Source organism: Onychostruthus taczanowskii, unplaced genomic scaffold (genome assembly GCF_017590055.1).
Source record: "Onychostruthus taczanowskii isolate IOZ18803 unplaced genomic scaffold, ASM1759005v1 scaffold19, whole genome shotgun sequence".
In the NCBI taxonomy this organism is placed as follows: domain Eukaryota; kingdom Metazoa; phylum Chordata; class Aves; order Passeriformes; family Passeridae; genus Onychostruthus; species Onychostruthus taczanowskii.
The window spans coordinates 5,205,195-5,231,794 of NW_024499128.1; the positions used below are offsets into that span (position 1 = coordinate 5,205,195).

At 40.8% G+C, this 26,600-nt stretch overlaps 1 protein-coding gene across 1 annotated transcript; it reads left to right on the top strand.

Moving 5' to 3' along the window:
• Positions 1–304: 304 nt before the first annotated feature.
• Positions 305–25,273, top strand: NOMO2 (NODAL modulator 2). Its single transcript, XM_041401723.1, has 31 exons — positions 305–474; positions 722–811; positions 2,032–2,077; positions 2,509–2,609; positions 2,733–2,839; positions 3,032–3,104; positions 3,623–3,775; positions 4,460–4,597; positions 5,120–5,209; positions 5,819–5,924; positions 6,326–6,476; positions 7,808–7,985; positions 8,207–8,348; positions 9,195–9,326; positions 10,125–10,261; positions 10,495–10,582; positions 11,005–11,068; positions 11,851–11,946; positions 14,020–14,229; positions 14,508–14,590; positions 15,581–15,740; positions 15,865–15,991; positions 16,607–16,720; positions 17,367–17,494; positions 18,098–18,239; positions 19,052–19,135; positions 20,035–20,145; positions 21,488–21,589; positions 21,806–21,925; positions 22,488–22,580; positions 23,346–25,273. The coding sequence occupies exons 1-31, from the start codon at positions 343–345 to the stop codon at positions 23,475–23,477; spliced, it is 3,630 nt and encodes a 1,209-aa protein (XP_041257657.1). The 5' UTR covers positions 305–342; the 3' UTR covers positions 23,478–25,273.
• The last annotated feature ends 1,327 nt before the right edge of the window (positions 25,274–26,600 follow it).

Genomic DNA, 26,600 nt, shown 5'->3' on the forward strand with positions numbered 1-26,600 from the left:
ATATTTTTTAACACAGTAAAATTTACATGAACACGCCCACCTAAGACATATTCTCCACCTACCTGATGCATATTTATACAAATCACATATATCTTTACGCAGTGCTTGAAACACAAAGTTCTTTATTGAAAATAATTTATTTTGTCGAATTGACCTGGCACCAGCTACGCCTACAAAAGGTGCGAAGGAGCAGCTGGGGACGGATAATCCCGGTTGGAGGCATCACCGGGATGGGGCCGGGGCGGTGCCGGGGCCGGGGCTCCGGGCCGGCAGGAGACGCTGTGGCGGCCCGGCCCGGCCCTTCCGGCAGCGCAGGCTGCGGGCGGTGGCGGCGGTGAGGGGATGCGGCCCCGGGCGGCGGCCGCGCTGCTCTGCGCGCTGTGCTGCGCCCTAGCGCGGGGCTCCGAGGACATCGTCGTGGGCTGCGGTGGCTTCGTCAAGTCCGACGTGGAGATCAACTACTCCCTGATCGAGGTGGGCGCCGCCGGCCCCGGCTGCCTGCGGGGCGTGCCGAGCCCGGGCCGCGGTCACAGGTGGCGGTGGAGCTGCGGCTCTCCTTCAGCCTGGCACTCTGCAGCCTGCTTGCCATGAACCGTGTCCTGCCGGCTCCTGGCACGACTGCTGCTGCTGTGTTACAGCACTGGGCTAGAAAGTGTCTGCTTTCAGCGCTCCTCGTATTTTTAAAAAATATCTTTGTGTCTGTTGTGTTTGTTTCTTTTAGATTAAGTTATATACAAAACATGGTACTCTGAAATACCAGACAGACTGTGCTCCGAACAATGGGTATTTCATGATTCCCCTCTATGACAAGGTAAGGCACAAATACCTGCGCTGTCCCCTGTTGTCCCTGCAACACCCACCCATGAAACATTTGAATCAGGACATCACTTAGAATCAAAGTTTCAACTGTTTCTTTTTGTAAAACAACGACTTCGTTTCCCAGTGCTAATTATGAAGAGAAAAGCCAGCCAACTGTGGCTGCAGTGTTGTTTATTGGAATGACTGCAGCATTGGGAGCCCGAATTCCTGCCAGCAGCTGTGTTGTAGCTGTACAAATACTGCAAAAAAAGTGCAGGCTCCTACAGAGTACAGATAAAGCTTTCAAATTTTTTACCTATAGAAATGGAAATAAATATATATGAGGAGGTGTTTTGGTATGACTGAGTTGAAAATAACCTGAATGGTTAATTGCAGATATTAAAAATGTTTTATGGAAATAATGATCCAGGAAACTCAGAATGTATCAGTAATTTGATGTCTGCTTAGACTGGAAAGGTGTTTACATTCAAATTAAATTCAATCAAGCTACTCTTAGATGGTCAAGGTGTTTTGCTCTTTTATGGAGCTAGTTAACTTAGGGTTCAGAAGTAGAAACACAAAATGGTTTGGTTTGGAAGGCACCTTTAAAAGTCATCTAGTCTAGCCACCAAAAAATTCCTTCCCTTCCCAGTGTAAGAATGTAACGTGCTTTCTGATCCTGGTGATTTCATTCTTAGGCCTTTGAGCCTTTCCAGGGATGAACTTCAGCATGTGTGTGGCAGAACACATGTGATGCTCTCTGATACAAAGAGGATCCCTGTATTGGTTAATACCCTTTTGGATCAGAGCTTTTAAAGGGATGGGAACTCTGTTATCCCATGTTTGGGCAGAATGGTCGCGTATGACCCAGTGGAAATAACAAGTGCTGATTTAGAGCCCATCTGTTGGGGCAGGTGGAGGTAGATTTGAACACTTTCTAGCACTGAGCTGCTTGAGTGTGAGCCAGGTTTGTGCTGGAAGCAGGATAAACACGGTGATACTTAATTTCTGCTCTTGGCTGGATGTGAGCCCAGCATGCCAGCCTGTCTAGGTAGATACGGCTGCTGCTTTGAACAGAGAGTCATAAGCAGGAGGAAAGGAGAATGGTGGATATTGATGCACTTGAGTCTTGTGTTCCTCTCTGCATGGTGCTTGTGTTCTGACTTTCTTTCTCATTTGTTAGCTAAATTAAATTTAGATCAATGAAGACAGTTATTGCTTTTTATTTTTTAGGGGGATTTCATTCTTAAAATTGAGCCTCCCCTAGGGTGGAGTTTTGGTAAGTGGTTGTATGTCTTCTTACAATAGGACACTGTATCTGCAGTGTGGGACTTATCTCTAACTTGCAGCTGGCAGGGAAAATGGAGCACTTCTCCAAACCTATAAACCATACTGTAAGGTTTAATAACTGACATGTACTTACTGTACCAGGGGAAAGTAAAGCTGGGTGGTAGACAACTGACAAAGTAACCCTTGAACTGATTTGAAGGAATGTGGCCTTTTGACAAAAATGGCTGCAGTGGGAGGAGGGAAAGAGGATTTTCAGAATCAGGATTTGGGGATTCTTTACCTTTGCTGAAGAAAGGCTTCCAGAGCAATGCTTGCCATGCTTGAATGAATACATTTCTGTGGCAGTTGTGAAAGCTGAAGCAGAGTTTCTTTGTGGTTGCTTTCTCACTATCATGCTGTTTCGTCGTTCTTCTCTTCCAGAACCAACCAGTGTAGACATCCATGTGGATGGCATTAATGACATTTGCACAAAGGGAGGTGATATTAACTTTGTGTTCACAGGATTTTCTGTGAACGGAAAGGTTAGACTCCTTTATCTTTATTTATTCCACCTTATGCTAATTCAACCTTCATAAAAACATTCAAATTCAGCTCTACATGTTATTTTCATTCATTTGTACTTCTGTTTCGTTTTATTTTGACAGGTTCTCAGCAAAGGTCAGACATTAGGTCCTGCTGGAGTTCAGGTTGTACTGAGAAATGCTGGCAGTGACATAAACATACAAGCAACTATTACACAACCTGGAGGAAAGTGAGTGTGGGTGGTGCATACTTAATTCATCTGTTCATTTGCACAAGATCCTTTCAATTCTGCCATACTGACTGGGACTGTAAGAGTTCTGAAGTATTTTTTCTAATATGTGAATAGAGTCTGAATTGTTTTTCTGTGAACAGATGTTTGTGGCTGTTTCTGAAGAGACATAATCCCATTCTTGTCTTGCAGGTTTGCTTTCTTTAAAGTGCTTCCTGGCGAATATGAAATCTTTGCAACACATCCTACCTGGATGTTGAAAGAGGTTAGAAACTACAGAAGTTCTGGTTTGCCTGGTTAGAGAGGATGGATCTGCTAGACATTGTCTGGATCAGTTAGTGTGAAGAAGGGGCTTTGTGGGTGGACAGGGTTACTGGAGTTTTTCTACATCTAATTCAGGTAGTCAAGAAACTGCCTTGTGTAGACCCAGTTTGGAGATAGTGAAGCCAGCCAGGGAAGGACAAAATGAGCTTTTGCTTTCCTTCTTCTATCTCATACGTTTTGCCAGAATATTGCAGCTCAAATCCTTCCCTCCCAGACTGCTTGTTTTTTGAGGAGCTCTGATATCCTGACCATTTCCTATATCAGTGAAGCAGGAAAGATAATGTTCTAGAAAGTATCTTTGCTTTAGTGTCTTAGTGTCTTGAGTAGCCAGGAGAACCTCTTTGAGTTCTTCTGCTGTTCTGACTTCTGTTCCTGTTGTTGCATGTGCAGTCTCTGATTGTTTTTAGGTGCTGTAAATGAGACCTGCTTTTGATGAAAATGTTTGTTTCTGTGTTTCAGTCGAAGACAGTGGTGCGGGTGACAAGTTCCAATGCTTATGCTGCCAGCCCCCTGATTGTTGCAGGCTACAACGTCTCTGGGTCTGTGAGGAGTGATGGAGAACCCATGAAAGGGGTCATGTTTCTCCTTTTCTCTTCTTCAGTCTCTAAAGAGGTAATGGTTGATCAGTACCTTTTCAATATGAGTATGGCTATAAATAAGAAGAACCACATAGTTTCTAGATTCATATTGCCCTGATACTCATCTGTCCTTTACTGGCTTGTACAATCCCTTAAACTATATTTTTGTGTTTGATTCTTTTGAGTGATTTCTTTTTTTTTTTTTCTCTGACAAGGCCCTTGTAATCCAACATGACCTCCATGGAATTATTTCATAATTCATTGTACAGTGGCTGTAATTTGTCTTCAGCATGACATCTTTATTACTCTTTGCCCTTTTGATGGGAAGACAAAGTTCCACAGCTTCTATTGCCACCTTACAAATGCATTAAGAAATGAGTGTGAAACATTTGGTCATGTAGAGCTGAGCTCTGTTCTGCAATGTTAACCCTGTCCACAGAACTGAAGTCACTTAAGACACGTGGTACAGTTTTGGGGATGTTAATTTCCCAGTGTTCTGTTCTTGTTACCATAAAGTTGATTATTTGCTGTTTTTCCCTGTTTTACCTGTACATGAATTTTAAGCCATGTCATCAAATTTTGCCTCTAAAATGGTTTTATACTTCCCATCAGTCATTCACAGTTGTGTATTTTGAACCCTCCTGTATCCCTCTTCCCCAACAATTACTTTCTGTGTTCTTCTTTGAGACAAAAAGTTTTATTGCATTTATTACTACAGGATGTTGTGGGCTGCAGTATTTCTCCTGTGGATGGGTTCCAATCAAGAGATGAGTCTTTATCCTATTTGTGCAATGTTGTATCAAAAGAAGATGGATCTTTCAGCTTTCTTTCTCTGCCAAGTGGGAAATACACTGTGGTAAGTGACTAGAAATTCGTTGCTTTTCTATTGAGTGGGTTGTTAACTTTCATTTTCTAAACCAGAGTATGCTATTGCCACCTCCTCTCCTTTAAGCTGTTTCCTTTTTTTCCCATTCTCTTTATCTGGATGTCATGGGAGCATGTTCTCTGTGCACTGCCTGGAGTGATGGTCCTGCATTCTCAGTCTGTGCTCTACAAATGGGATTCTGGCTTCTTCTTCCTTTAATCCTTCTAGCAATCATAGAGTCTCCTGCCTGTAAGCTCTTGCACATCCAAGTATGCTGTATTCTGACTAGGGGGTTACTTTTCCATATTTTCTGATAATTTCATGGTTTCCATCAGTCTTGAAATATTGCCCATATTTGTGTCTCCATGCCTCTGAGTAATTTTTTCCAGGAGGTTTGCAGCTCATTTGACCCTTGGTAGAGGTGTCTGATGTCAGTAAGAACATGAAAAAATGGTAGAGGAAAACCATTCTGTCATCACAGCTTAGGAGTCAAAGCCCTGTGTCTTCTTTCAGATACCTTTCTACAGGGGAGAGAGAATCACATTTGATGTTGCTCCATCCAGATTGGACTTCCTTGTAGAGCATGACAGTTTACAGATTGAGGTAAGGCCTGCAGAGGGAATAATTCTTTTGTGCCACTCATTCGTGTAAAAACCTAACTGATTTTAGCAGAAAGCAGCTGAATTGTGGAAAATCTTCTTTGTAAGAAGTTGAAGGCATTTTTTATGTACAGCAGGTAGAAGACAGTTTCTAGTACTGTGCTGTGTTTCTGTACTTCAGTCCCTTTTACTAGGAAGAAACAAAATAGGGCAGAGCTGTCTGCTATGTTCACTTTCATGTCTGTGTTGCAAACAGGCAGTATTCTTCCAGGTTGCCTATATTTCCTTGTTGAGATTGTCACATCTCTGGAGAAGGCCCTGTAGGTTTTTCTGGTTTGCAGAGTGCCTTGTGTAATGGCATTGTGATCTGTGACTGTGGTCCTCTGAGCTGTACCAGTGCAGATAAATTGAGAATGTGTGTTTTGTACTTAGGGAAACAGTTTGCCTGGAGATCAGTTTGTACTTTCACAGTGATTGTCCTGGTACACTTTTTTTCCCAGAACTGTAAATAAGTTTCCTTTATACGTGTGGGGGGAGAAAACGGTATTGATTGCTGTAGGTGTGTGTTTGCATTTCCTGAGTAAAGACTGATGTTAATTTTTTCCCATTTCAGCCTGTTTTCCATGTGATGGGTTTCTCTGTCACAGGCAGGGTGTTGAATGGTCCTGAAGGAGAAGGAGTTGCTGATGCCACTGTGACTCTGAACAATCAGATTAAAGGTATGCAGTGCTCTTGATGTTTGTTGCTACTGGGAAACCTTTATGAAATTCAAGTACTATGATGTGGAATTAATCCTTCAAGACAATACACTGCTTTTGTTGCAATTTATTTGAAATATTAAAGTGGATTTCATGCAGTTGATAAATTTTGCATTTTCTGGTTTAGATGACAGCATTAAATATTCATTTGTTTGGCAGTTGAAAATTTCTTAATTGCTGTCAACCATATGCCAGATTGTACTTGGAAATACAGAAATGAAGGTTCGTGTAGTAAAAAAGCATAAAACTATTTGTTGTGTAATATGAATTCACAATAGCCTAAAGCAGTGCATGTCCTCTGGATCTGTTGACACATAAGGTTAACATATGCTCTGGTTTTTAACTCTTGTTACTTGTTACAGTGAAGACAAAAGCTGATGGCTCTTTCCGCCTTGAGAACATAACAACAGGTACATACACAATTCATGCCAAGAAAGAGCACCTGTTTTTTGATACTATTACTGTGAAGATTGCACCAAATACACCTCAGCTGGCAAACATCATTGCAACAGGGTAAGGACTGGTGTCAGGATGAAAGTGCAATTTGATGTGTGAATGAGGCTTTCCCCTGCTATGCCCAGACTTGTGTTGTCAGGAGCTAAATGTTGCTGAAGAAATTAAAGGTAAATAGAGCAGTGAAAATGGGTGATCCTTTCCCATGCTATGCCCAGACTTGTGTTGTCAGGAGCTAAATGTTGCTGAAGAAATTAAAGGTAAATAGAGCAGCATGAGTGCATGTTTTGTGCACAGTATTTTGCTCAGTAATAATTCAAGTTTAGAGCATCCTCTTAATAAGCTCTCTCTTGCAAATGAAGACACTAAGGCATGGGTAAATTAAGAATTTTAGAATGGTATGTGAACCAAGAAAGCAACAGAGAAGCTTTCTACCACTTCACTCTTGCACAGAAGGTGCAAGAGGTGGGTACCTGGAGTCACACAGCTGTCTGGTGCAGTGTTGTACCAAACCTCTGCATTTTACTGCTCATGCTCAAGGTCATTGTGGCCTTACCTGAATTGTCTTTTTTCTTGTTTGATGCCTTGACTGTGAGTCTGAGGCTGTGCAGTGGTGAGAGATACAGCGTGAGCTGAGGAAGATGGAAAGGCCATGGTTCTGTGTCCAGGACTTCAGAGGAGGAAATAGTGGCAGTGTTCTGGAGAAGTGAAAACTTGGAATTTATTGAGTCAAACACCTGTCAGCTTGTACACACTTAGCCAGCCAATTAGAAAAACCCTGTGTGCTGCTAAATGATGGGGTACAATTTATTCAGTAACTAAATATGTTGTGCTGTTGGAGGCAATAAACAAAACTTACCAGCTTCTAATTTGTCATCTTGTGCTTTCACAAGTGTAGGTGTGTTCCAGTGGATTACCTATCATATTTAAAATTTTTGACGCAAAACGTTTGAAACTATTTAAAACCTGAGGGCTTGTGCTTTTACAAGTGTAGGTGTACCAAGGTTGTGTTCCAGTGGATTACCTATCATATTTAAAATTTTTGATGCCTGAGGGGAGAAATCCATTGCCTCCCTAGCATAAAATCCTAAATCCCTTGCCTGTTTAGCAAAAAAAAAAAAAAAAAAAAAAAAAAAAAAAAAAAAAAAAAAAAAAAAAAAAAAAAAAAAAAAAAAAAAAAAGGAAAAAGGTTGAAATAATTGGCTTGGTGGCAGGGAGGAGTGAAGCAAGTTGCTTGCAAATCTGTCTTTCAGGAGAAATCCTTTCCAGTTCAGGTGTTATTACCTCAATATGGTGAGGTTTACTTTTAAGGAAGTTCTAAAACAAGGGGTTTTTTTTATGATCTTTGTCAAATTAAGATACTTGTTCTGATGACTGGCTTTGTTTAACAGGTTCAGTGTGTGTGGCCGCATCTCAGTTACTCGATTCCCTGACACAGTCAAACAGATCAGTAAATACAAGGTAACCATGATACCTGAAGACAAAGACAAAGCATCACTGGTTACCACAGAAACTGACTCTCATGGAGCATTTTGTTTCAAGGCAAAATCGGGTACATACAATGTTCAGGTAAGAATGAGCTTTCATTTATTTATTGTAGGACTGTCATGGTGTTTTAGAAGATTTTGAAATTTTGGAAAGCATGTTGGAGAGGCTGGTTTTGCTTTGCCTGGGATTTACAGTAGATTTCAATTTTTAAATTTCTGATAAATGCATTGAAGACAGCAGAGTGTGCGTTTTTGGACTGGTGTCTGAAAGGTGGTGATGCCTTGATGTCATTTACTCTACAGGTAATTATTCCAGAGTCTGAGACCAGAGCAGGGTTGGCTTTGAAACCCAAAATGTTCCCTGTCACTGTTACTGATAGACCAGTGATGGATGTGACCTTCTCTCAGTTTTTGGCATCTGTCTCAGGGAAGATCTCTTGTTTAGGTAAGTCCATTGTGAAAATGAAATGGCAATGGAATGGAGAACTTCAGCACTGCATGTGTGAGTGTTGTTGACATCAAGATACTGGTTAGTCCCATCAGCAGATAAGTAAATGTAACTTGCAGCACATGGAAAAAGCAGCTCTTCTTGGGAGATGTTGTGGCCTACTAAGTTTGGAGTAAAGTTATGTAGCTCCTTTTAATACTTGCTAGGGATAAGCAAGCCTTCCTTCTTCAGAAGATGAGTGGATTCTGGAAGGAAGTGGTTCTGACTGCTGCTTAGGATACTGTACATCAGGCAGAGAAGTACTGGAGGTGAAAAAGAAGTTAACCAAAAAAAAAAAGGGAAAAAAGCAGTGCATGTAAAAACTGTAGGATAGATGCTCAAGCTGTTGGCAGAAGCTTTTAAGCTCTGTTCTTTTTCATAAGCTTTTTGTCTTTATTTTAGTCTAAGGTTCCTCTCTCGTGCTATTTTCCTTGATTACCCACTGATTTTAGCAGGTGATGATTGGAGCCTGATTTTTGTCATTTTTACCCTTCCTTTTTCCTCTCTGAATCCTCCCTGCACTTTGTGTTCTGCCTCTCAGGTGTTTACTCAGCTCTTAAGTCTCTGCAGAGTGAGGTGAACCCAGGGATTTAATGTTGATCTCAGGTTTTTTCTTGCCATTAGATAAAAGAATACGATTTACAGTCTCAAAGTCCCGCAGAATGCAAAAACCCGTGAGATGTGCCTAAGAAACAAGTGTTAACTGGAAACATCCTGTGCTGGGCGGGGGTTAGCATTTCAGCGTTAGTACCCCGAGGTGTGGCTGTTTTGGGGTGCAGCCTGACGTGCTGTGTTCCCTCCCAGACGCGTGTGGTGACCTGACGGTGACACTGCAGGCCGTGAGCCGCCAGGGGGAGAAGCGCAGCCTGCAGCTGGCCGGCAGCCGGGACTCGGTGCCCTTCACCTTCGAGGGGGTGCTCCCGGGCAAGTACAAAGGTAGGAGCAGGGCAACTGCTTGGGGGGCACCTTGGTAGCTCAATTCGTGACCTAATCTGAGCGCTTCTGTTATCATGGATACCTTTTGCAGCATGCCCAACATAGTTGTGAAACTTGAGAGAATCTGGAAAAATATCTTACAACAGGTTTTCATAATGTTGGATGTTTAACCCCAAAGGTTACTGCTCCCCTGAGTTTTAGGGGAAAGTGGGCTTTAACATGTGTAATGTTGGATGTTTAACCCTGTGTCAGCCCAAAGGTTACTGCTCCCCTGAGTTTTAGGGGAAAGTGGGCTTTAACATGAACTAGCTTGTCCCAAGCCTAAGGACAGGGACACACTCTAGTTCTGCTTCCAGAGTGCTGCTCCTAAGAACAACATGTATTTTGGTCAGCCTGCCTTGGCCTGTGGAAATAAATTGTTTTCCAGGGAAAGGTGTAGAAGGAGTATATAGATTGCACTCTTTGTGCAGGAGTGGGAACATTTTTCCACCAGGTTAGGTTGTGATGTCCTCTAGGCTGCTTTGCCTGTCACAATGGTAGTGCCCATTGAGGAGCCTTCCAGGGTGGCCAGACTGCATTATTTGTTTTCATAGCACAGCTTTCCTGATAGATGTGTTGGGTTCCTGGTGATGCTGCAGTGCTGAGAGCCAGGTCTGTTACTACAGGCATTGTCGTGTATTTACCTTTGCAGATTATTGCCAGGGGAGCTGGAGAGACACAAACTTCTCATATTAAAAAACCTGCCCTTATTTACTCAGTTTTGTATTACTAAAATGCTTTGTGTGGTGTATATTCTAGTAAGCATTGTACATGAAGACTGGTGCTGGAAGAATAAGTCTTTGGAATTGGAAGTCTTGGAGGAAGATGTGTCAGGAGTAGAATTCAGGCAGACTGGATATATGCTGAGGTGTTCTCTTTCTCATGCAATCACACTGGTACGTAGGAAACAAATGTTCTTGTATGTTTTTAATGACCTTCTGAAGGCAGGCTGGGTTATGCTTGGAATCAAGGCTTTCTCCTGTCTCTGGAGGGTATTTTAAGTTTGATAAAATGGTCTTGTGATGTTATGTGATACAAAAGAGATAACATTGATGTATCTTCAGGAAAATACTGTTTTCATTTTGTTGTTTGGTAGTTGTTAATAGTGAATTGTGCTGTGGCTTCACAGGAATTTTATCAGGATGGAAATGGACCAGAGAATGTTGGTGTTTATAACCTGTCCAAAGGAGTTAATAGATTCTGTCTTTCAAAGCCAGGTAAAAGCTTAAAAATACTAGTTTAAAAATGAAAAATAACCATTTAGCTAATACTGCTGGGAACTAAAAAAAATTTTGTTGTTGTTTCTGAAAGGCATTGTTTTAATTACATCTGTATATAAATTATCTGTTCCAAGTTTTTAGATTTCTCCATTTCTTCTCCTATTTAGTCCTTCACCAAATCTAGATTCCAGAAATAAAATGTTACCTTTTTTTTTTTCTTGGTGATGAAAGTATTTAATCTTTGATGAATGAAGGTCATGTTAAAGTAATGTCATTCATATAGGTTTTGTTTGTCAGACACATTAGAAGGTTTCTGTGTTAAAGGCAGCAGATATACAGTCAAATTTTGTAGTTGTTTTTATACCTCTGCTCTAAAAATTGCCTTTTTCAGTGGTGGTTCTTTGCCTTGCTGTTTGTAGGTGTGTATGAGGTGACCCCACGCTCCTGCCACCAGTTTGAGCACGAGTATTACACCTATGACACGTAAGAGCGTGACTGTTCCTCACCTTACACCTACAGCATGATTCTCCATAAAGCTTCCTTCTCCTGCTTGCTTTCAGCAGGACAGGATGCGTAGAGGGAAGCTCAGGCAAGGTGTATCACATGTGTTCTCTTGCCCTTCCTATCTTAAAAGTAATAAATCATCTAATGAGAGGGTTTAAAGATGCTTTAGTTGTTTTAGATGGGTGTTTTTGTCACCTTTCTGTCTGTTTAGTGTTGGGTTTGCTTTGTAACAGAGAAGAGTTATTTCAGTGAAAACTGTTGGTCACTTCTGAGAGCTGAAAGGCAAAAGATAGAACAGTAAGATTGCTAAGAGGCCCTTGCACTTTTGCATGTCACTGGTGCCATGACCCTCTGGTGGTGGGATTCTGCTCACCCCATTTTTTGCAAGCTGAATAAATGTTCACCCTTACCACAAGTAAGCAGTCCTGATCTTCCTTGGTCAGGCAAGTTTATTAGTTATTTATAGATTATGGTCTGGTGATGTGTTTAATGACACTTTGACATATGAAATCAATCAAATCAGCTTTAGCTTGAGAGGAAGCAGAAGGCTCAAAGGAAGGAATTGCTTTGGGGCTTGAGTTAGGAAATGGTCCCTTGCCAAGAGATGACCATCCCAGCACTACAGCTTTGCTGTGTGATTTCTGTATCATCTTTTATAAAGCATTTCAATCTCAGGGGTGAGAGCACAGACTCTGCTAAATAAGATTTGTTTATTTGGGAAGGGGACCTTGAATTCATGTCTTTGTTCCTTTGATTTGCAGGTCCTCTCCCAGTATCCTGACGCTCACTGCAGTTCGCCACCATGTCCTTGGCACGATTGTGACTGATAAACTGATGGATGTGACTGTTACCATTAAGTAAGGACAAAGAAATTGTGAGGCTATAAAAAGTGGAAGAAAAAGACATTTCTGTCATAAAGCTTTATTCCAGTTTTAGTGCTGCAGTGGCTGCTTTCTAAGGGAATGGCATCCTAGCCTAGGCTGCAAGAGGTTTTTAATGCTAAGATGTGCTTTGACTTTTTTGGAGAGAGATAAATCCAGCCTCATTTTGAGCATTTTCTCATCATTTGAACATTGCCCCTCCCTGCTTTTGTGTCTTGGTAAAAAGGAATGATTTTCTGAGTTTTTATATACTTTAATGAACTGATGTTTCAGAATTCAGAGGGTGTTCTTTTAGCTTAGGTCTGAGCTCTTTAAGGCACTGGCATATATTTTTTTCCCTTTTTTCTTTCCTCATAATGAGAATCTGCTGCTTTAGAGCATTGTAACTGGTGTGAGGAGGGTTATAAAAGGAAAAACATGCAGAGTGATTGCACACTAATGCACCAATTTATGTTTAGCTGAACAGACAGCTCGCTAGGGAGCACTGATTTGTGAACAGCTTTAATTGTATGAGGTACCAAATCTGCCTGAAAGTGTCTGATAATGATGAGTGTTTTATTGATACTCTGCTGGTGTCTACTTGTTCTAGGCTGTGGGTTCTCTAACTTTTTTGAGTGCAGAAAACATCTTTTCAGAGAACATTACCTGCAGAGCATTGCCTCGAGTTCTCCAAGATTAATGACCCTATCACAGCAACTGCTGGGCATCTCCAGCAGCTGGAAAGGAGACACTGAGACAGCAGAGAGACATTAGGATTTTAAAAACAGCTCAGTGAGGAGGTGAATATTGTATTGACCTTTTCAGCTTGTTGGCTTTTTGGAGACTATTGGCCAGTGCTTTGAAGGCAGTTTAGTTGCCACAGGTATCTCTGATCAATCCTGCCTCAAGCTTTTCAGCTGAAGTCCAGTTTGTGAAGTGCCATCAACATAAAGGGAACAGCTCTGGGTTTAAAAGCAAGCCATTTGTTTTTACAAGTCTGTGTACCAGATCCATGGCTGTGACCCATTAACTTTGAGTTAACAAAAAACCCCAAACACCCTTAATCAAAAGTAAAGCTGATTCTCGTAAGTTCTTGATAATGGCTTGGTATGTTTTAAAAATAAGACTGTAGTAATGTATTATGAGTACCTTGAGACTGTGTGTGCCTGTACAAATTTTTAATAGGCTTTCAGACAAAAAAAAAATTACATGTTTCTGTATTGTGTCTGGACTACAGAGAAAGAATATAAAGCCTTGATGAAACTTAGTGTGCTAGAGCAATAGTAACTATGTCTCCTAAAAAAAGACAAACTGGAACATAGGCGAAGGCTGAAGCAGGAGACAGAACTATCCTGGTATCTAAAGTGGCTGTTGGAAAAGTGATTGTGATCATTTCAGTTCAGTCCTCACTGAGAATTCAGACTGTTAGAGAAGACAGATGATAAGATACAAAGGATGATTGGTGTCTAGAAGAAAATGCTAGAGAAGAGAGGATGCAAGATCAGAGAGAGTGAAATAAAATGCGTTGTTCTGTGCTGATTCTTCTGTGCTGATTCTAAGAATTTAGTTGAATGTATTTGGTAATCTGTTCAGTGGACAGTGACAAGATAGCTGGGTAGTTCAAATGAATAGGGCAGATAGGTGAGAACTCAGAGCTTTTCCTGGGAATTTCTGGCTCTTGGAAGTATTTATGTGTGATAGAAAGTATTTTCTCCTTGTATTCTCTGCTCCTGAGAGGTAGGTTCTGAGACAAAAGTTCCTAGTTCTGAAAAAAAAAGCAAGCTTAGCAGTCTTTTTATTTATTTTGTACTTTCTGTATTAAGCTTGTTTTCAGGTTTGACATTCCAGCCTTTCTCTTTTAGTTTAGGTCTTTGTTAGACTGATCCTTTTGCCTAAAATTTTATTGCTCCTGTTCTCTTACCAGAATAAACAGGACAGTTAAAGAGGGATGGGTTTAAAAAATACCCTAGGATTTGTCTGTGGTGGTGTAAAGGCAGTAATTAACAGATACAACAAGCACTTTTCTCTTTATAGGAAAGGAGATGATTCTGTTTTTCTCCATATTTTCAGGTCATCCATTGACAGTGAACCTGCCTTAGTTCTGGGGCCCCTGCAGTCTGTTCAGGAGCTCCGTCGGGAGCAGCAGCTGGCAGAAATCGAGAGCCGCCGGCAGGAGAGAGAAAAGAAGGGGCAGGAGGAGGAAGGAACAAAGCCACCAGTGCAAGAAATGGTGGAGGAGCTCCAAGGACCATTCTTGTATGAATTTTCATACTGGGCAAGGTAATACTAAGGTCCAGTAATGGACAAGGTGTGTTCTTTGTACTGTTATGTGGTGTTTCTGTCACAGGATAATGATACAATTCCAGGTAGGACTGAGCTGCTGGCTGGGTGCCTTTGGTGACTCTGAGATACAAGAAAACTTAGTAGCACATAGTAAGAATTTTCCTTATACTGTTGTTAATACTTTTCTCTTAGAGTATTTGGATGCATTCTTACACTCTGCTCTACGTGAGAGCTGCTAATTCAATTTTCTTCTGATTATATGTTGTGTTTTACAGGTCTGGAGAGAGAATTACTGTAACACCATCATCAAAAGAGCTGCTCTTCTACCCACCTTATGTGGAAGCAGTTGTTAGTGGAGGTAAGTATTAATAATTTATTGTTTGAAAGGATTGGATTTTTGTGATTGAAATGTATCTATGTACATAAACATATGAATAACTCAAAAAGTAATGTTAGGGAAGTTTCAGTTGCAGCTATTTCTTTGGGCCAGTTTAATTCTGGAATTTGGAAGTTATTTGATAGAATATGCAAGTACAGTTTTTATCAGCAGAATATTCTTCCAAGTGCTGAAAAACCATCTAGCAGAAGAGGAAGGCCAGGGTTCTGGGTATTACACCAGATTCTCAGAATTGTTCATAGTACTGTCCCGTAGAAAAAGAGTTGTGCAAAAACAAGGTTTCTATTTTGAATTTCTTACCAAATTCAAGTTTCTCTTAAAGTTTCCCCCCCCACCACTAGATTACAGTAATAAAAATATTCACAAAAAAGATAAATTTCAGAATTGTCAGGGTTATCATCACTTATTGATGCTGCTTGTCAGATCAGTGTCCATCATGTCCTCAGGTTCTTAAGTGAACATATTTTGTTTGAAATCACAAGGAAATCTCAAGTGCCTCTTTTCATGTGACTCTGTTTGCACGTTCTAAATGCATTTGAGGGAGAGAAATAAAATTTTGCTTAATGTCATTGAACATGACAAATGCTGACCTGAATTTGAACTCAAAAAATGTGGTCAAAGCTGTGTAATCTGCCTAGAAGGATGTTTCATTGCCATTGTCTCCATGTGGCTGCAGTGTGTGTAACTCACTGAGACCTCCAACCATTTCAGAAATCTATAAAGTTTTTTTGGGGATGTGCTTATGGCTTTGAAATGTAGTTACTCATTTTGGTACTGTTCAGATGTTGTAAGATGTGTTGAGAGGCCATGAAAGTATGTGGATTGATCTCTTGTTCTAAGCTAGAAGGCCACTTTGGAAGTACATAAACTTCTGTTATAAGCCAGAGTGTCAAGTGTATTTTTGACCTTTTTTTTTGTCTTTTATTTAAAATCCCCTTCACAATGACCAAGAGAGTTGTCCTGGGAAGCTGATAGAGATTCATGGAAAAGCAGGCTTATTTCTGGAAGGGCGAATTCATCCTGAATTGGAAGGTGTTGAGATTGTCATTAGTGAGAAGGGAGCAACTTCTGCACTTATCACAGTTTTCACTGATGACAAAGGCACTTACAGGTAATGAACAAATTGGTTTTGAACCTTTGGATTCTTTAGTTAAAATACAGTGGTTACTTGACAATGTGTATGTGATATGCAAGTGTTCTTTCTGAAACAAGTTCTGTTCTCCTTTTATTTGAAGTGTTGGGCCACTCCACAGTGACTTGGAATACACAATCACTGCTCAGAAGGAAGGTTTTGTTTTGACTGCAGTAGAGGGAACAGTTGGAGACTTCAAAGCTTTTGCCCTTGCTGGGGTGACATTTGAGGTAATGTTCTGAACATTTTGGGTTCTAAATGAATAGTTGGAGCTGGACAGGCAACAAGTTAATTTTTTGTCTTCCCAAGATAAATGGATGTAGGATTTTGGGATAATTTATTATTATTTGGATAATAATTTTTGTCATGAGGAAACAAATCTCAGTGGATGAGCTCAGTTGTAGACCATGACTTGCCATGCATAAGATACTTTGCAAGGTTTATAGAGTCCAAAAGACTGACTTTATTTGCTTTTGTAGAGTCAGACCACCCTGTTTTAATGAGTTATCCCTCAAGGTGTAGGTCTAGTCTGGTCCAGCTAGTGCTTGGTTCCAGTTTTTGGGGTGCTTTGTTCTGGCCTCCCTGTGTGTTCTGTGGAGTGGTAGAGAATGGCTGCTTGGTGGCACATGGTATGTGCCATGGGCTGTGACTGCCCAGGGCTTGGGAGCAGGGGCTTGCAGCCCTGTGGTCTGGCAGGTGAGGCAGTACAGATGTGGTTAGTTCTGCTCACAGCTGAGTGCTCAGAGCCAGCCCATCTGTGCACTCTGCAAGGGGCTTTTCAACTGAACCATTCTCCATAAAGAAACCCTCACTTACACTTAAAATTCCTGGTTTTTCAAAAACAGATCAAATCAGAGGATGACCAGGCTCTTGCTGGAGTTCTCTTGTCTCTCAGTGGAGGGGTGTTTCGGTCCAACCTCCTCACACAGGACGATGGCATGCTGACATTTTCCAATCTGGTAAGTTGAAATGATTCTTCGGAGCGTGGCTGTGTGTGGGGCTGTGTTACTTTCCCCTCCCCAAAAGGTCTCTCCTGAGTGGCAGGTGTCCTTTGAAATCCTAACCTGCCATGAGAGATGCAGATCCCTGAGAATAAACAACACTTAAAATCTTAGCAAGTGAAAGATGTGAAATCTAACATGGCAAGAGGTTTCTCCCCAGCAGGTCAGAGATGATGTTGATTGATCTCAGTTACTAATTTGCAGTCTGTAAACATGAAACAAGCCAATTTGTTGATAATCATTGGAGAGTCTTTAGGGGGAAGGAAATCTAATTACGTTATTGATCTATATGTGTGTAGAAATGCTTGAATAGTTTCTTTGCAGACATCCTTCTTTTGTGGTCACTCTCCTGTCCTTGAGGTCTTGTGGTAAGGTTTTAGGGCTGTAGTTTCTCTCTTAACACTTTGTCACCAGGTGAAATTCCATCAGTTTATTGTCCAATGTGCTCCTTGTTTTTCACTGCTCACATTTTGTGTCAGGTTTAACCTGTGGTTGGAACAGAGGACTTCAGCTCTCCAGAGAGCTCTTGCAAAGCATATTTGTTTGGAGTTGGTGAGTTATTGCATCACTGTGAGTAAACAGCTTGTTTTGTGCCTCTTTGTAGAGCCCAGGGCAATATTACTTTAAACCCATGATGAAAGAATTTCGGTTTGAACCATCATCACAAATGATTGAAGTGCAGGAAGGACAAAATCTCAAAATCCAGATAACTGGTTACAGAACAGCTTACAGGTCAGTGGAGCTGGAATCCATGGAAAATGCTATGGACTGTATCAGGATGTGTTGTGCCAAATGTGTTTCCTCCCAGCACACCTCTGTTCTTGCAGGTTTGGAGGACGCTTTCCAAGTCTCAATTTAACTTAATTATGCTGTATATAAACACTTTTTTTGGCCTTTTTTCGTGGTTGTGGATATATAGCTAAGCCCAGATGGCAGAGCTAGAGGAAGAGCAATGGCTGTGAAAGCACTGTCTCAGTGGCACTGAAGTTGTTTGTGCTGCCTCCAGTGAGAGAGGAGAGGACTGTTCTTGGTATGGTAGGCCAATTCAGATATCTGACTTCAGGATCCTTGCTTTCCTTACCCTCAGGGGTAAGAAAGAACTGCTGTTGATGAAGTCTAGGAAACTTGGATTCTTAAAAGTTGTGTTGTGAACTGCAGCAAATTTGGATGATTTAAACTGTTTTGCACACACATTATAAATACCCCTTTTCTTCTTCATGCTATGGTAAATACATTAAGTACTTTTCCTGTCAATTATAACAATAAAATGTCTTTTAAAAATGCATTAAAACAGCATCTGCATATCTGTAGCAACTGTTCTCTTTATACCTCCAGCTGTTACGGCACAGTTTCCTCTTTAAATGGAGAGCCTGAGCAGGGAGTCTCAGTGGAAGCTGTGGGACAGAAGGATTGCAGCATCTATGGAGAGGACACAATAACTGATGACGAGGGCAAATTCAGGCTCCGTGGCCTTCGGGTAAGGAGTAGGAGGCTCTGTCATTTCCTTGTCTGTCAGTGTGACAGTGGAGCAGTGAAATGGGTTCTGTTCAGTAGCCACTGGTTTCTGTTTTCCCATTGTGTTTGCTGACTCAGACTCTCCTGAGTCTCTCTGTGTGAAGAAACACTGTCAAGTAGGGAACATTGAGCCTGATAAAAGGGGAAGAGAAGCTTGTGGTGTAAGCCTGTGAACTTGCTGGCAGCATGCTGTGCTGGCCTCCACAAACACTGAGCAGTTGGTGTGACACGACAGAATCCCCATGTCACTGCCTGAATGACCAGCAGGGAAATTTCATAGGCAGAATAATTTGGGGAAGTGTTTAGTTTCCCCTGTGAAGATACCAACAGCCTGTTTTTAGCAGGACCTTGGGGGCGTGTGTGATGTTGGTTGCACAGCATGTATGTGAAGTAAGCTGTTCTTCAGGGAATGGGGAAGCTGAATTTATGGCACCATTATGGAAGGAATCAACAATTTCCTGAAGTAAAAGGCAATGTTTGGTCAGGTTTTAATCCTGTGATTTCCTTCATCACAGCAGATGATTTTACACTGCAATGCAACAAACTAATGAAAGTTCTATATAGCCTTTTCTTATTTTCTGACAGTAAACACTCCTAATAGTGTTATTGAGCTGAATTTTCTATTTGAGATAAGGAAAACTTTAACTGCATAGAGTTAAATCTGTTTGGATGGTGTATCTTAAATGGAGTGTTAGAAAATTCTCTTTACTGCTCTCTAAAATTAAAGTATGTATTATTCAGTGTTGGGATTTATCATCTGAGTGTTGCTTTCAGCCTGGCTGTGTGTATCATGTCCAACTCAAAGCTGAAGGCAATGATCATATTGAAAGAGCTTTGCCACAGCATCGAGCAATTGAGGTAATTTTTTTTCTTTTTTTGTAGCATCACTTAAATATGAAATGGGTCTCTCTAGGCGTTCTGTCTGTTCTGTCAGCAGCAATGTAGTGAAGGCATTCTGTTTAGACAAATGCTTTTCAGCAAGTTAGCTCCCTAAAAGCAGGCCCCATATTGTGTGTCAGCACCATAGCTCAAAACTGAAGTGAGATAAAGCCCAAACAGTAAACAAGTGAAAAGGATTCTTTGACAGTCATGAAAACTGTGCATCCAGAAACAAGAGAATAAATGTATGGAATACCTTTCAACATTTCTTTGTGATGTGGAGCAAAGCAGTGGTACCTTGAGGTTGTCATAAATTGTCATATTGTCCTACAGTTATATTTAGGTATGGACAGAGAGATATTGTTATGTTTTATTGAGTCCAAATCATGCAGTCTTGATGTAGGTGAAATTATAATTTAGAATAGCACTTTTATCTTTATAAAGTGTAGTAATAACTTCTCACTGAAAACTGGTGGAATCTTGTTGAATATTCCACATTAATCAACTGTATAAACATCTCTGTGCATTTCTCAGCACAGATGCAAAACACTGAGACCTGTGTTCTGAGATCAGGCAGTCCTGTGGATGTACCTCAGCCTTTTCCAGAATAGTGTGTGCTTCTGAGACTTCCATTCTTAGTTTAGCTTAATGTCATGAGCCTCATGCTGATAATGCCCCAGTCTGCAATTGCAAGCTGTGCACTCTGAGAGCAGGGACTTGCAGTGGGAAAGCTTTCGAGCTTCCATGTTGTTAGTATAGAACAAAATCCACTTTTTATTTAAAATGATCAGCAGTGTTTGTGTTGTTAACAGTTGTGTTGCTGTCCTTTGTTAACTGTTTCTTTGTTGGTAAAAACCTGAGTGTGTTTTCCATTGCAGGTTGGGAACAGTGACATTGATGACGTTAATATTATAGCATTCCGGCAAATTAATCAATTTGATTTAAGTGGAAATGTAATTACAGCCTCTGAATATCTCTCCACATTATGTGTAAGTTCAAGCCTTTCATCTTTGTCAAGTGTATTTGTTACTACTTTCACAATGATTTTTTTTCTGCAGGGTCACTGGGAATGTTCAGTAGCCAGAGCACACATTTAATTCAAATTAGAACTAATAGTTTAATGAAGGTGAATTTGAATTCCAGATAGAATGAAGATTGCAATGTTCCTGATGTTTTGCTTTAATGTTTCCATTTTTCATGGGAATATTTTTAAGAAATACCTTCTCTGGTTGGCCTGTACATTTTGGAATATCCTTCCCTGATTCGGGCTGCTCTGTCTGTAGGGGCATCAAAACAGCAAGGGTGAAATGAGTCCTTTGTATCAGAGAGCTGCATTAATTCCTGAAACACCTGAAATTTTTGACCTGTATGTCAAAACCTGAAGATACCATGTGAATGCAGTGATACCACAGGACATGTGAATTTTAAAGTACATTATAATAGACAGTATGAGACAAATAGGAAAACTGAAATTTTCAAAATTCAGAACACTGTACTGCAGTCTGAAAAAGCTTGCTAACACCGCTGATCTTTTTGGCTTAGGGAAAAAATGCTGGAAGTGTCTGCAAGAGGTGTTAGTGGGGTAGGAGTTACAGTATCATTTCCCAGGTTTAAAAGCTTCATAAAATGTTACCTACCAATATAAAAGCAGTGCTTGGATTTCTTTCACACTAGTTTGTTATGCATCTTACCTGCCAAGATCTCTTTGCTAAGCTGTTGGGTTTTTTGGGAGACATCCAAAGGATCCAACACTCAGAGCAGGTGTGAAGGGAAAATGTGTCACCTTACTGAAGAGGCCCTGAGCTTGTGTCCCATCTTACTGGGGAAATGTAAACCCTTGCAGTTCAGCCAAAGCCAATTGGAATTGATGTTAAAATTTGATTATATGGAAGTTATCCAAGCCTGTGCCTTCCTCATATTAGGTGGGGTCTTGTGTTGCATGTACTGCATATGAGCTGTTGATGGGTGCATGTTGTCACCCTGGCCTCCAGTGCAGACTTCTTGTCTCTGAAAGTTGAGCTAAGACTGGGTCCAGACACAAGTGAGAGCAGTTTTGTGCTCCACAGCACAGACTGCTTTTCATACATCAGGTATGTGAAAATGTCAGCAGCCATTCCTAAATTATTTCAAGTTCTTTAAAAAGACTCTTTTGTGACTTTTCACATCCCAGATTAGAATATTTCCAGGTGTTCTTACTTGAAAACTTTCTCTTTATAAAAACACATGATGAAATTTGAAGTGCTTTTATCCCTGAAAATGTGGGATGTCTGAAATATCTATTGTGGTGCAGGCTTGGAAATGTCTTGTTTGTGCTTCTTCCTTCTCTTACAGGTGAAGCTCTACAAAAGTGAAAATCTTGACAACCCAATTCATACAGTCAACTTAGGCCTATCCCTGTTTTTTCATTTCCCACCACTACTCCGAGATGGAGAGGTAAGAATATTGCTGGAAAATTAGCTTAGCTCACTTTATTTTTTTCCCTAAGGACACTGAAGTGTAATTTGTGGGGTGCCTGCAGAGCTGTATTCATGCTGCACTAACCAGTGTCTTGGAAGATTTGAAGCCTGTTTAACTGACCTGTGCCTCTAAATGTGATTTTGTTTTGGACTGCTCCTGATGCTGTAGCCTGAGTGTATTTTTTACCCACAGAATTACGTGGTGCTCCTGGATTCTACATTGTCTAAATCACAGTATGACTACACTCTGCCTCAAGTTTCTTTCACTGCCATTGGATATCATAAACACATTACACTGGTCTTCAGTCCCACTGTGAGTACTAAAGGTTTTCATGTTCCAGTGCTCACCCTGGGAGCAGTATTTGGTCTTATAACCTGCATGTATTTTGTGCTCTTGGCCAAGCTTTCTGTTAGTGTAAATATAAAGACATTTATGAGTAGCATTAATTTAGGTTTGCTGTGTGTTCAGTTGCCAGTGGAATGGGAGAAGGACATGAAGCAGCAGTAGGAAATTAAGGGTGCAGATGTGCCTGAAAGGTTCTCTGCTGGCATGGCTGCTGTAGTGGGGTCACAGAGGTGTGGGCAGCATGGGACAAGTAAACCAAAGCACACCAGGCTGACTGTCAGTGGAGACTGACCATCAATGAATTGGCTTTACAAAGCAGCACACCTCAGGAAGGGGTAATACATGAGTGACTGATCCAGAGGGTGGCTTTGAAGTGGGAAGTAAAGTAAATCCTAGAGCAGCACTTGGAAAGGAGTGAAATAAGAAGGCTTGGATGTGCCTCATGATCCTATTGCTGATATTTCTTAGAGCTGAGGGATTTCACAGTCAACTTAAAAAAAATAAAATCCATGATCTGCACTGTTTCCAGAGAAAGCTGCCTGAACAAGACATTGCCCAGGGGTCTTACATCGCGTTACCGCTGACGCTGCTCCTGCTGCTGGCTGGTTACAACCACGATAAGGTGGGTCAGGGCTGCTTCTGCTCCTGCCCAAATATTACTGTCCTGTCAGTGGGTGCATTGCACTGCGCTCAGGGGGGTTTGTTATCCACACAGAGGTGCACTCACAGTCCCCTTATGTGATATTAGAAAAGCCACAATGTAGCCATTGTGGACAAATGTAGCCATGTTTTTGGACAGTTACCTTTCTTTAAACAAGCTTAATGTGAAGGTGAGTGCCTGTGCTGTGGCTGAATTTTCGTTCCTCATTTGATTGCTCTGAGAAAAAAACAATACAGCATCATTTAAATTCAGATAACAGACTCAGTGATAACAGGAATGAAAATAGTTGTTTTGTTGGCTTCAGGCACAATCAGACTGGAAAAAGTCTTGCAAGTCTTCAGGTCTGGTCTCTTTAGCTTTATACCCTCCCTAGTTCAAAAGCTCTCAATAGGAATACAAACACCTGCTATACAACCCCCTCTGTCTTTGTTATCAAGCTGTGCTCTTCTAGATTTTTCTGATATGACTGGATTTCTGTTTTACCAAAAAGAGAAATTAAATTTGTTTGTGCAGTTTGATTTCCTCTCAAGGAATCAATTAGGTTCTGAGTATCAGAAATTCCCAGGAGTTTGGTTTGATTCCTCCCCAAGATTTGCTGCCATATTTTGATGTCTTTGTAGATGTGCAAATAGAATCTGGTAAGGGCTACGTGTCTAGAGAGCCATACCATTCAGCCCTTACATGCCATTGTAACCACAACTTGCTTCCTTTTTTTTGTTTCCCCAGCTTATTCCTTTACTGCTGCAGCTGACAACTCGGCTGCAAGGGGTCCGTGCTCTTGGGCAGGCAGGCTCTGACACGGGGGGCCCAGAGGATGCAAAGAGACAAACGAAGAAACAGAAGACGAGACGGACGTGAGCTGAAAGGAAGGACTGGCTGAAGTGGTGCTCTGCCAAACTGGAGCCTGAGGAGGCAAAGCCAATAAAACACATCTTTGTTGAATTTGCAGACTTGACATTTTCTGGTTTTGCTACATGAGCACCATTTGTCACATTAGCTCCATTTTGGTTGTAAATTTTCTATGGAGTCTATAGATTTCCCTGTTGTAAAGTGATTAAATGAATGCCTCTGCTGTCACTGTCAGTGCATCTCTCATACTTGAAGACAATTAATGTTTTTTTTTTTCTTTTCATTGGAACAGGTCATGCTGTCCTTATTAATGATTTATAAAAGCAGTGGTAATCGATAATATTTGATTTCAGTTTCAGTCTCTAGATTTTGGAATGATTTTTCCTTACCTTTTGAAATACCCACTCTACAGAAGCAGCACACAGGGATTCTACTAAATCAGTGTTGCTTGAAACAGAATTTTAGAGAACATAGTGGACTGGTGACTTATGTCATTGTCACTTCCAGTTCAGCAGGTTGATTGAAGAGTCTGTCTGATTTCAGTTCTTGTCCAGTGATTATGTTATCTTTAAGTTTTTGCCCAATGAAGACAAATTCTCCATGTCAGGTAAGGTTAGTTGTTAATATCAGGTAAGTTCTGATGTTCCTACTGCAAAAACAGTGTTTCAGTTTCCTCTCCAGTGTGATCACTTTAGACCTCCAGTGTTCCTGAGGTGGCTCCAGATGGCTGCACTACTCTTTCCAGAGCTGTACTGTGTTCTCCATGTTACCATTCACCCATGGTGGTCACGTCTCCTGCTCAGGCCATGCTCAGCCTTTTTCCCAATTAATGATTGATTTTTTTTTTAATCTTTTTTTACCTTTTAGGTATTTTAACTGTGAGGAATGTGAGTTTTTTTGAAATCTCCAATGTGTACAGTCCCAATAATGTAGAACCTGTTTCTTACAGGTTCTCTTTTGATTCCTGCTTGAAGTAGGTAGTTGGACATACACAGTTTAAATGTTAATGGGGCTTTTTATTGACAAATACTATAAAGGTTAACAGAGCATTTGAAGATGCACATAAATGCCTACAAATATTGCAAAGACATTGGTACTGCCAGTAAGTGGCAATGTTTCTCTTCTACAGTACTTGAAATAGAAGTCCCCTTACATTTAAATGTTTAAGCTTACAAGCCCCACCATTCTTAGAAATTTGGATGCTGAAGGTTTTATGCTGGTTTTTTTGCACTTTGTAAAAGTTTGGGCCTAAATAATTAAAACTATTCGGTGATGATTCTGTCTGTCAGAGGGAAATTTATCAGGACCATAACAAGAATGTATAATGTTGAAAAAGCATTATGTATAGAGCTTGACATGAAGCTCTAATAAATTACCATGTTCTACTTAAAGACTTTGAATTTCATATTGCTGTGATGAAATATATGGGGAAAAGACAAGGTGTTCTAAGACTTATAATAAATTGTACATTTTCAGTACATTTTTATTTTGAGCTGGTGAATGTTAAGAAAGTTATTGCTACTTTGGGGAATGTATGAGGAAGAAATGCACATATCCATGTGCCTCAAAGGAGTTCCAGGTATTCTGATCTCTGAACTGTGAGACTGACTGATGATTGAACTTAAACATTGGAACTGCTGTTAATAAAAAAAAAAAAAGTGAAAATTCTTACTAATTTAATGTTTCCTTCTAAATGTAGAATTTGCCCAGTGTCTCTTCTTAAAATTGTCTTTTCTTTGCCTTCTGCATCACACTTGTGACTATGAGTCCCATGTTTTGAGGTTTTTTCTGCTGTTGAAGTGTGAATTCCTACAAAAACTGTCTCTTGAAGTTCCTCAGTTGGCAGAGAAGTTGTACTCTGAGAAAACAGAGAAAACTGAAGCATGAGATAATTTTCTAAAGCAGAGCTAAATGCCAAGGAATCAGTATCTTCAATTCTTTATAGAAACCAATAATCAGATACACAGGCCCAAGCAGAAAATGAGTGTGTTCTCTGCAATGCCCAGAGCCAGGAGCATGAAGCAGGACAGACAGACAGGTCTGTGCCAGGGGGTTTGTACGGACGCTGGGGGGTGCAGGGGCTGTACCTGGCACCTCTGCAGTGCCCCCTCAGCACAGCCCCTGCACAGCTGAGCAGAGCTCCGGAGCACAGAGGATCTGCTTTGGGCAGCAGCACTCGCTGCAGAAAGGGGGGATTGGGGTCAGCACTGCCTCCTGCTCTCTGCTGGCTGCAATGCCCTTCACTCTCTGCATATCAAGGGTCCAGTTTGTGCTCTTAAGGCTTCAGGACTGGCCCTGTCCAAATTATTGAAAACACCATTAAAGATGCTTGTTGCATCTTTCATTAATTTATGTGAATGCAAAGAATAAATGCAGGCTGGGACTAACACAGTATGTTGATTTACTGAGAATCTTTCAAGACTCAGTGTTATTCTTTTTTGCAGGCACAGTAGTGAAAAAAGATTAATTAATTTGCTTGTTGAGCTAAATATGGGCAAATGGCTGAATTCTGTGGGAAATGAGAGAAAGGCCCTGTGGACAGAGATTGCATGTTACTTATTTTTTCTGTCAAAAGTAACAATGAATATTACATATATTTGGCTGATTCATCAGTGATGCACAAAACTCTATTGTTTAAGATTGAAATGGATCATTAATATTGAGTTTTACATTTCTTTATAGATGGTTCAGCTTAATTTCTATATTTCTTTATTAGATGTCTATCACACTCCAAGAACAAGTGCTTTTGATTAGCATGAGCACCACCAGTGTTAAAGATACAGCAATTAAAAAAACCAAACGTGCTTTAAAAGCAAGAAAACAAATACTTACCATAGAGAGCTCAGTGCTTCCCTTCCCACTGAGGGCAGAATTTCAGGAGGAAATCTCTCAAATCTGTGTTGCTTCTTTATGTGCTGATAAAGTGTCTGAGGTTCCCACCTCCTACCAAGTTACTTTTTACTCAGCAGAATATGAACATTGCCAGCTTCTCTAACCACCAAGGAGAGAAAGAGATGAAATTTTAGCAAACAGGCCATTCTCAGACATGGCACTTCAGTGCTGTGGTTTTACCCTTTTGTATTTTCCTTTGTATCAGAAAATGTCCATACTGGGAAAATAAATAGGCAAACC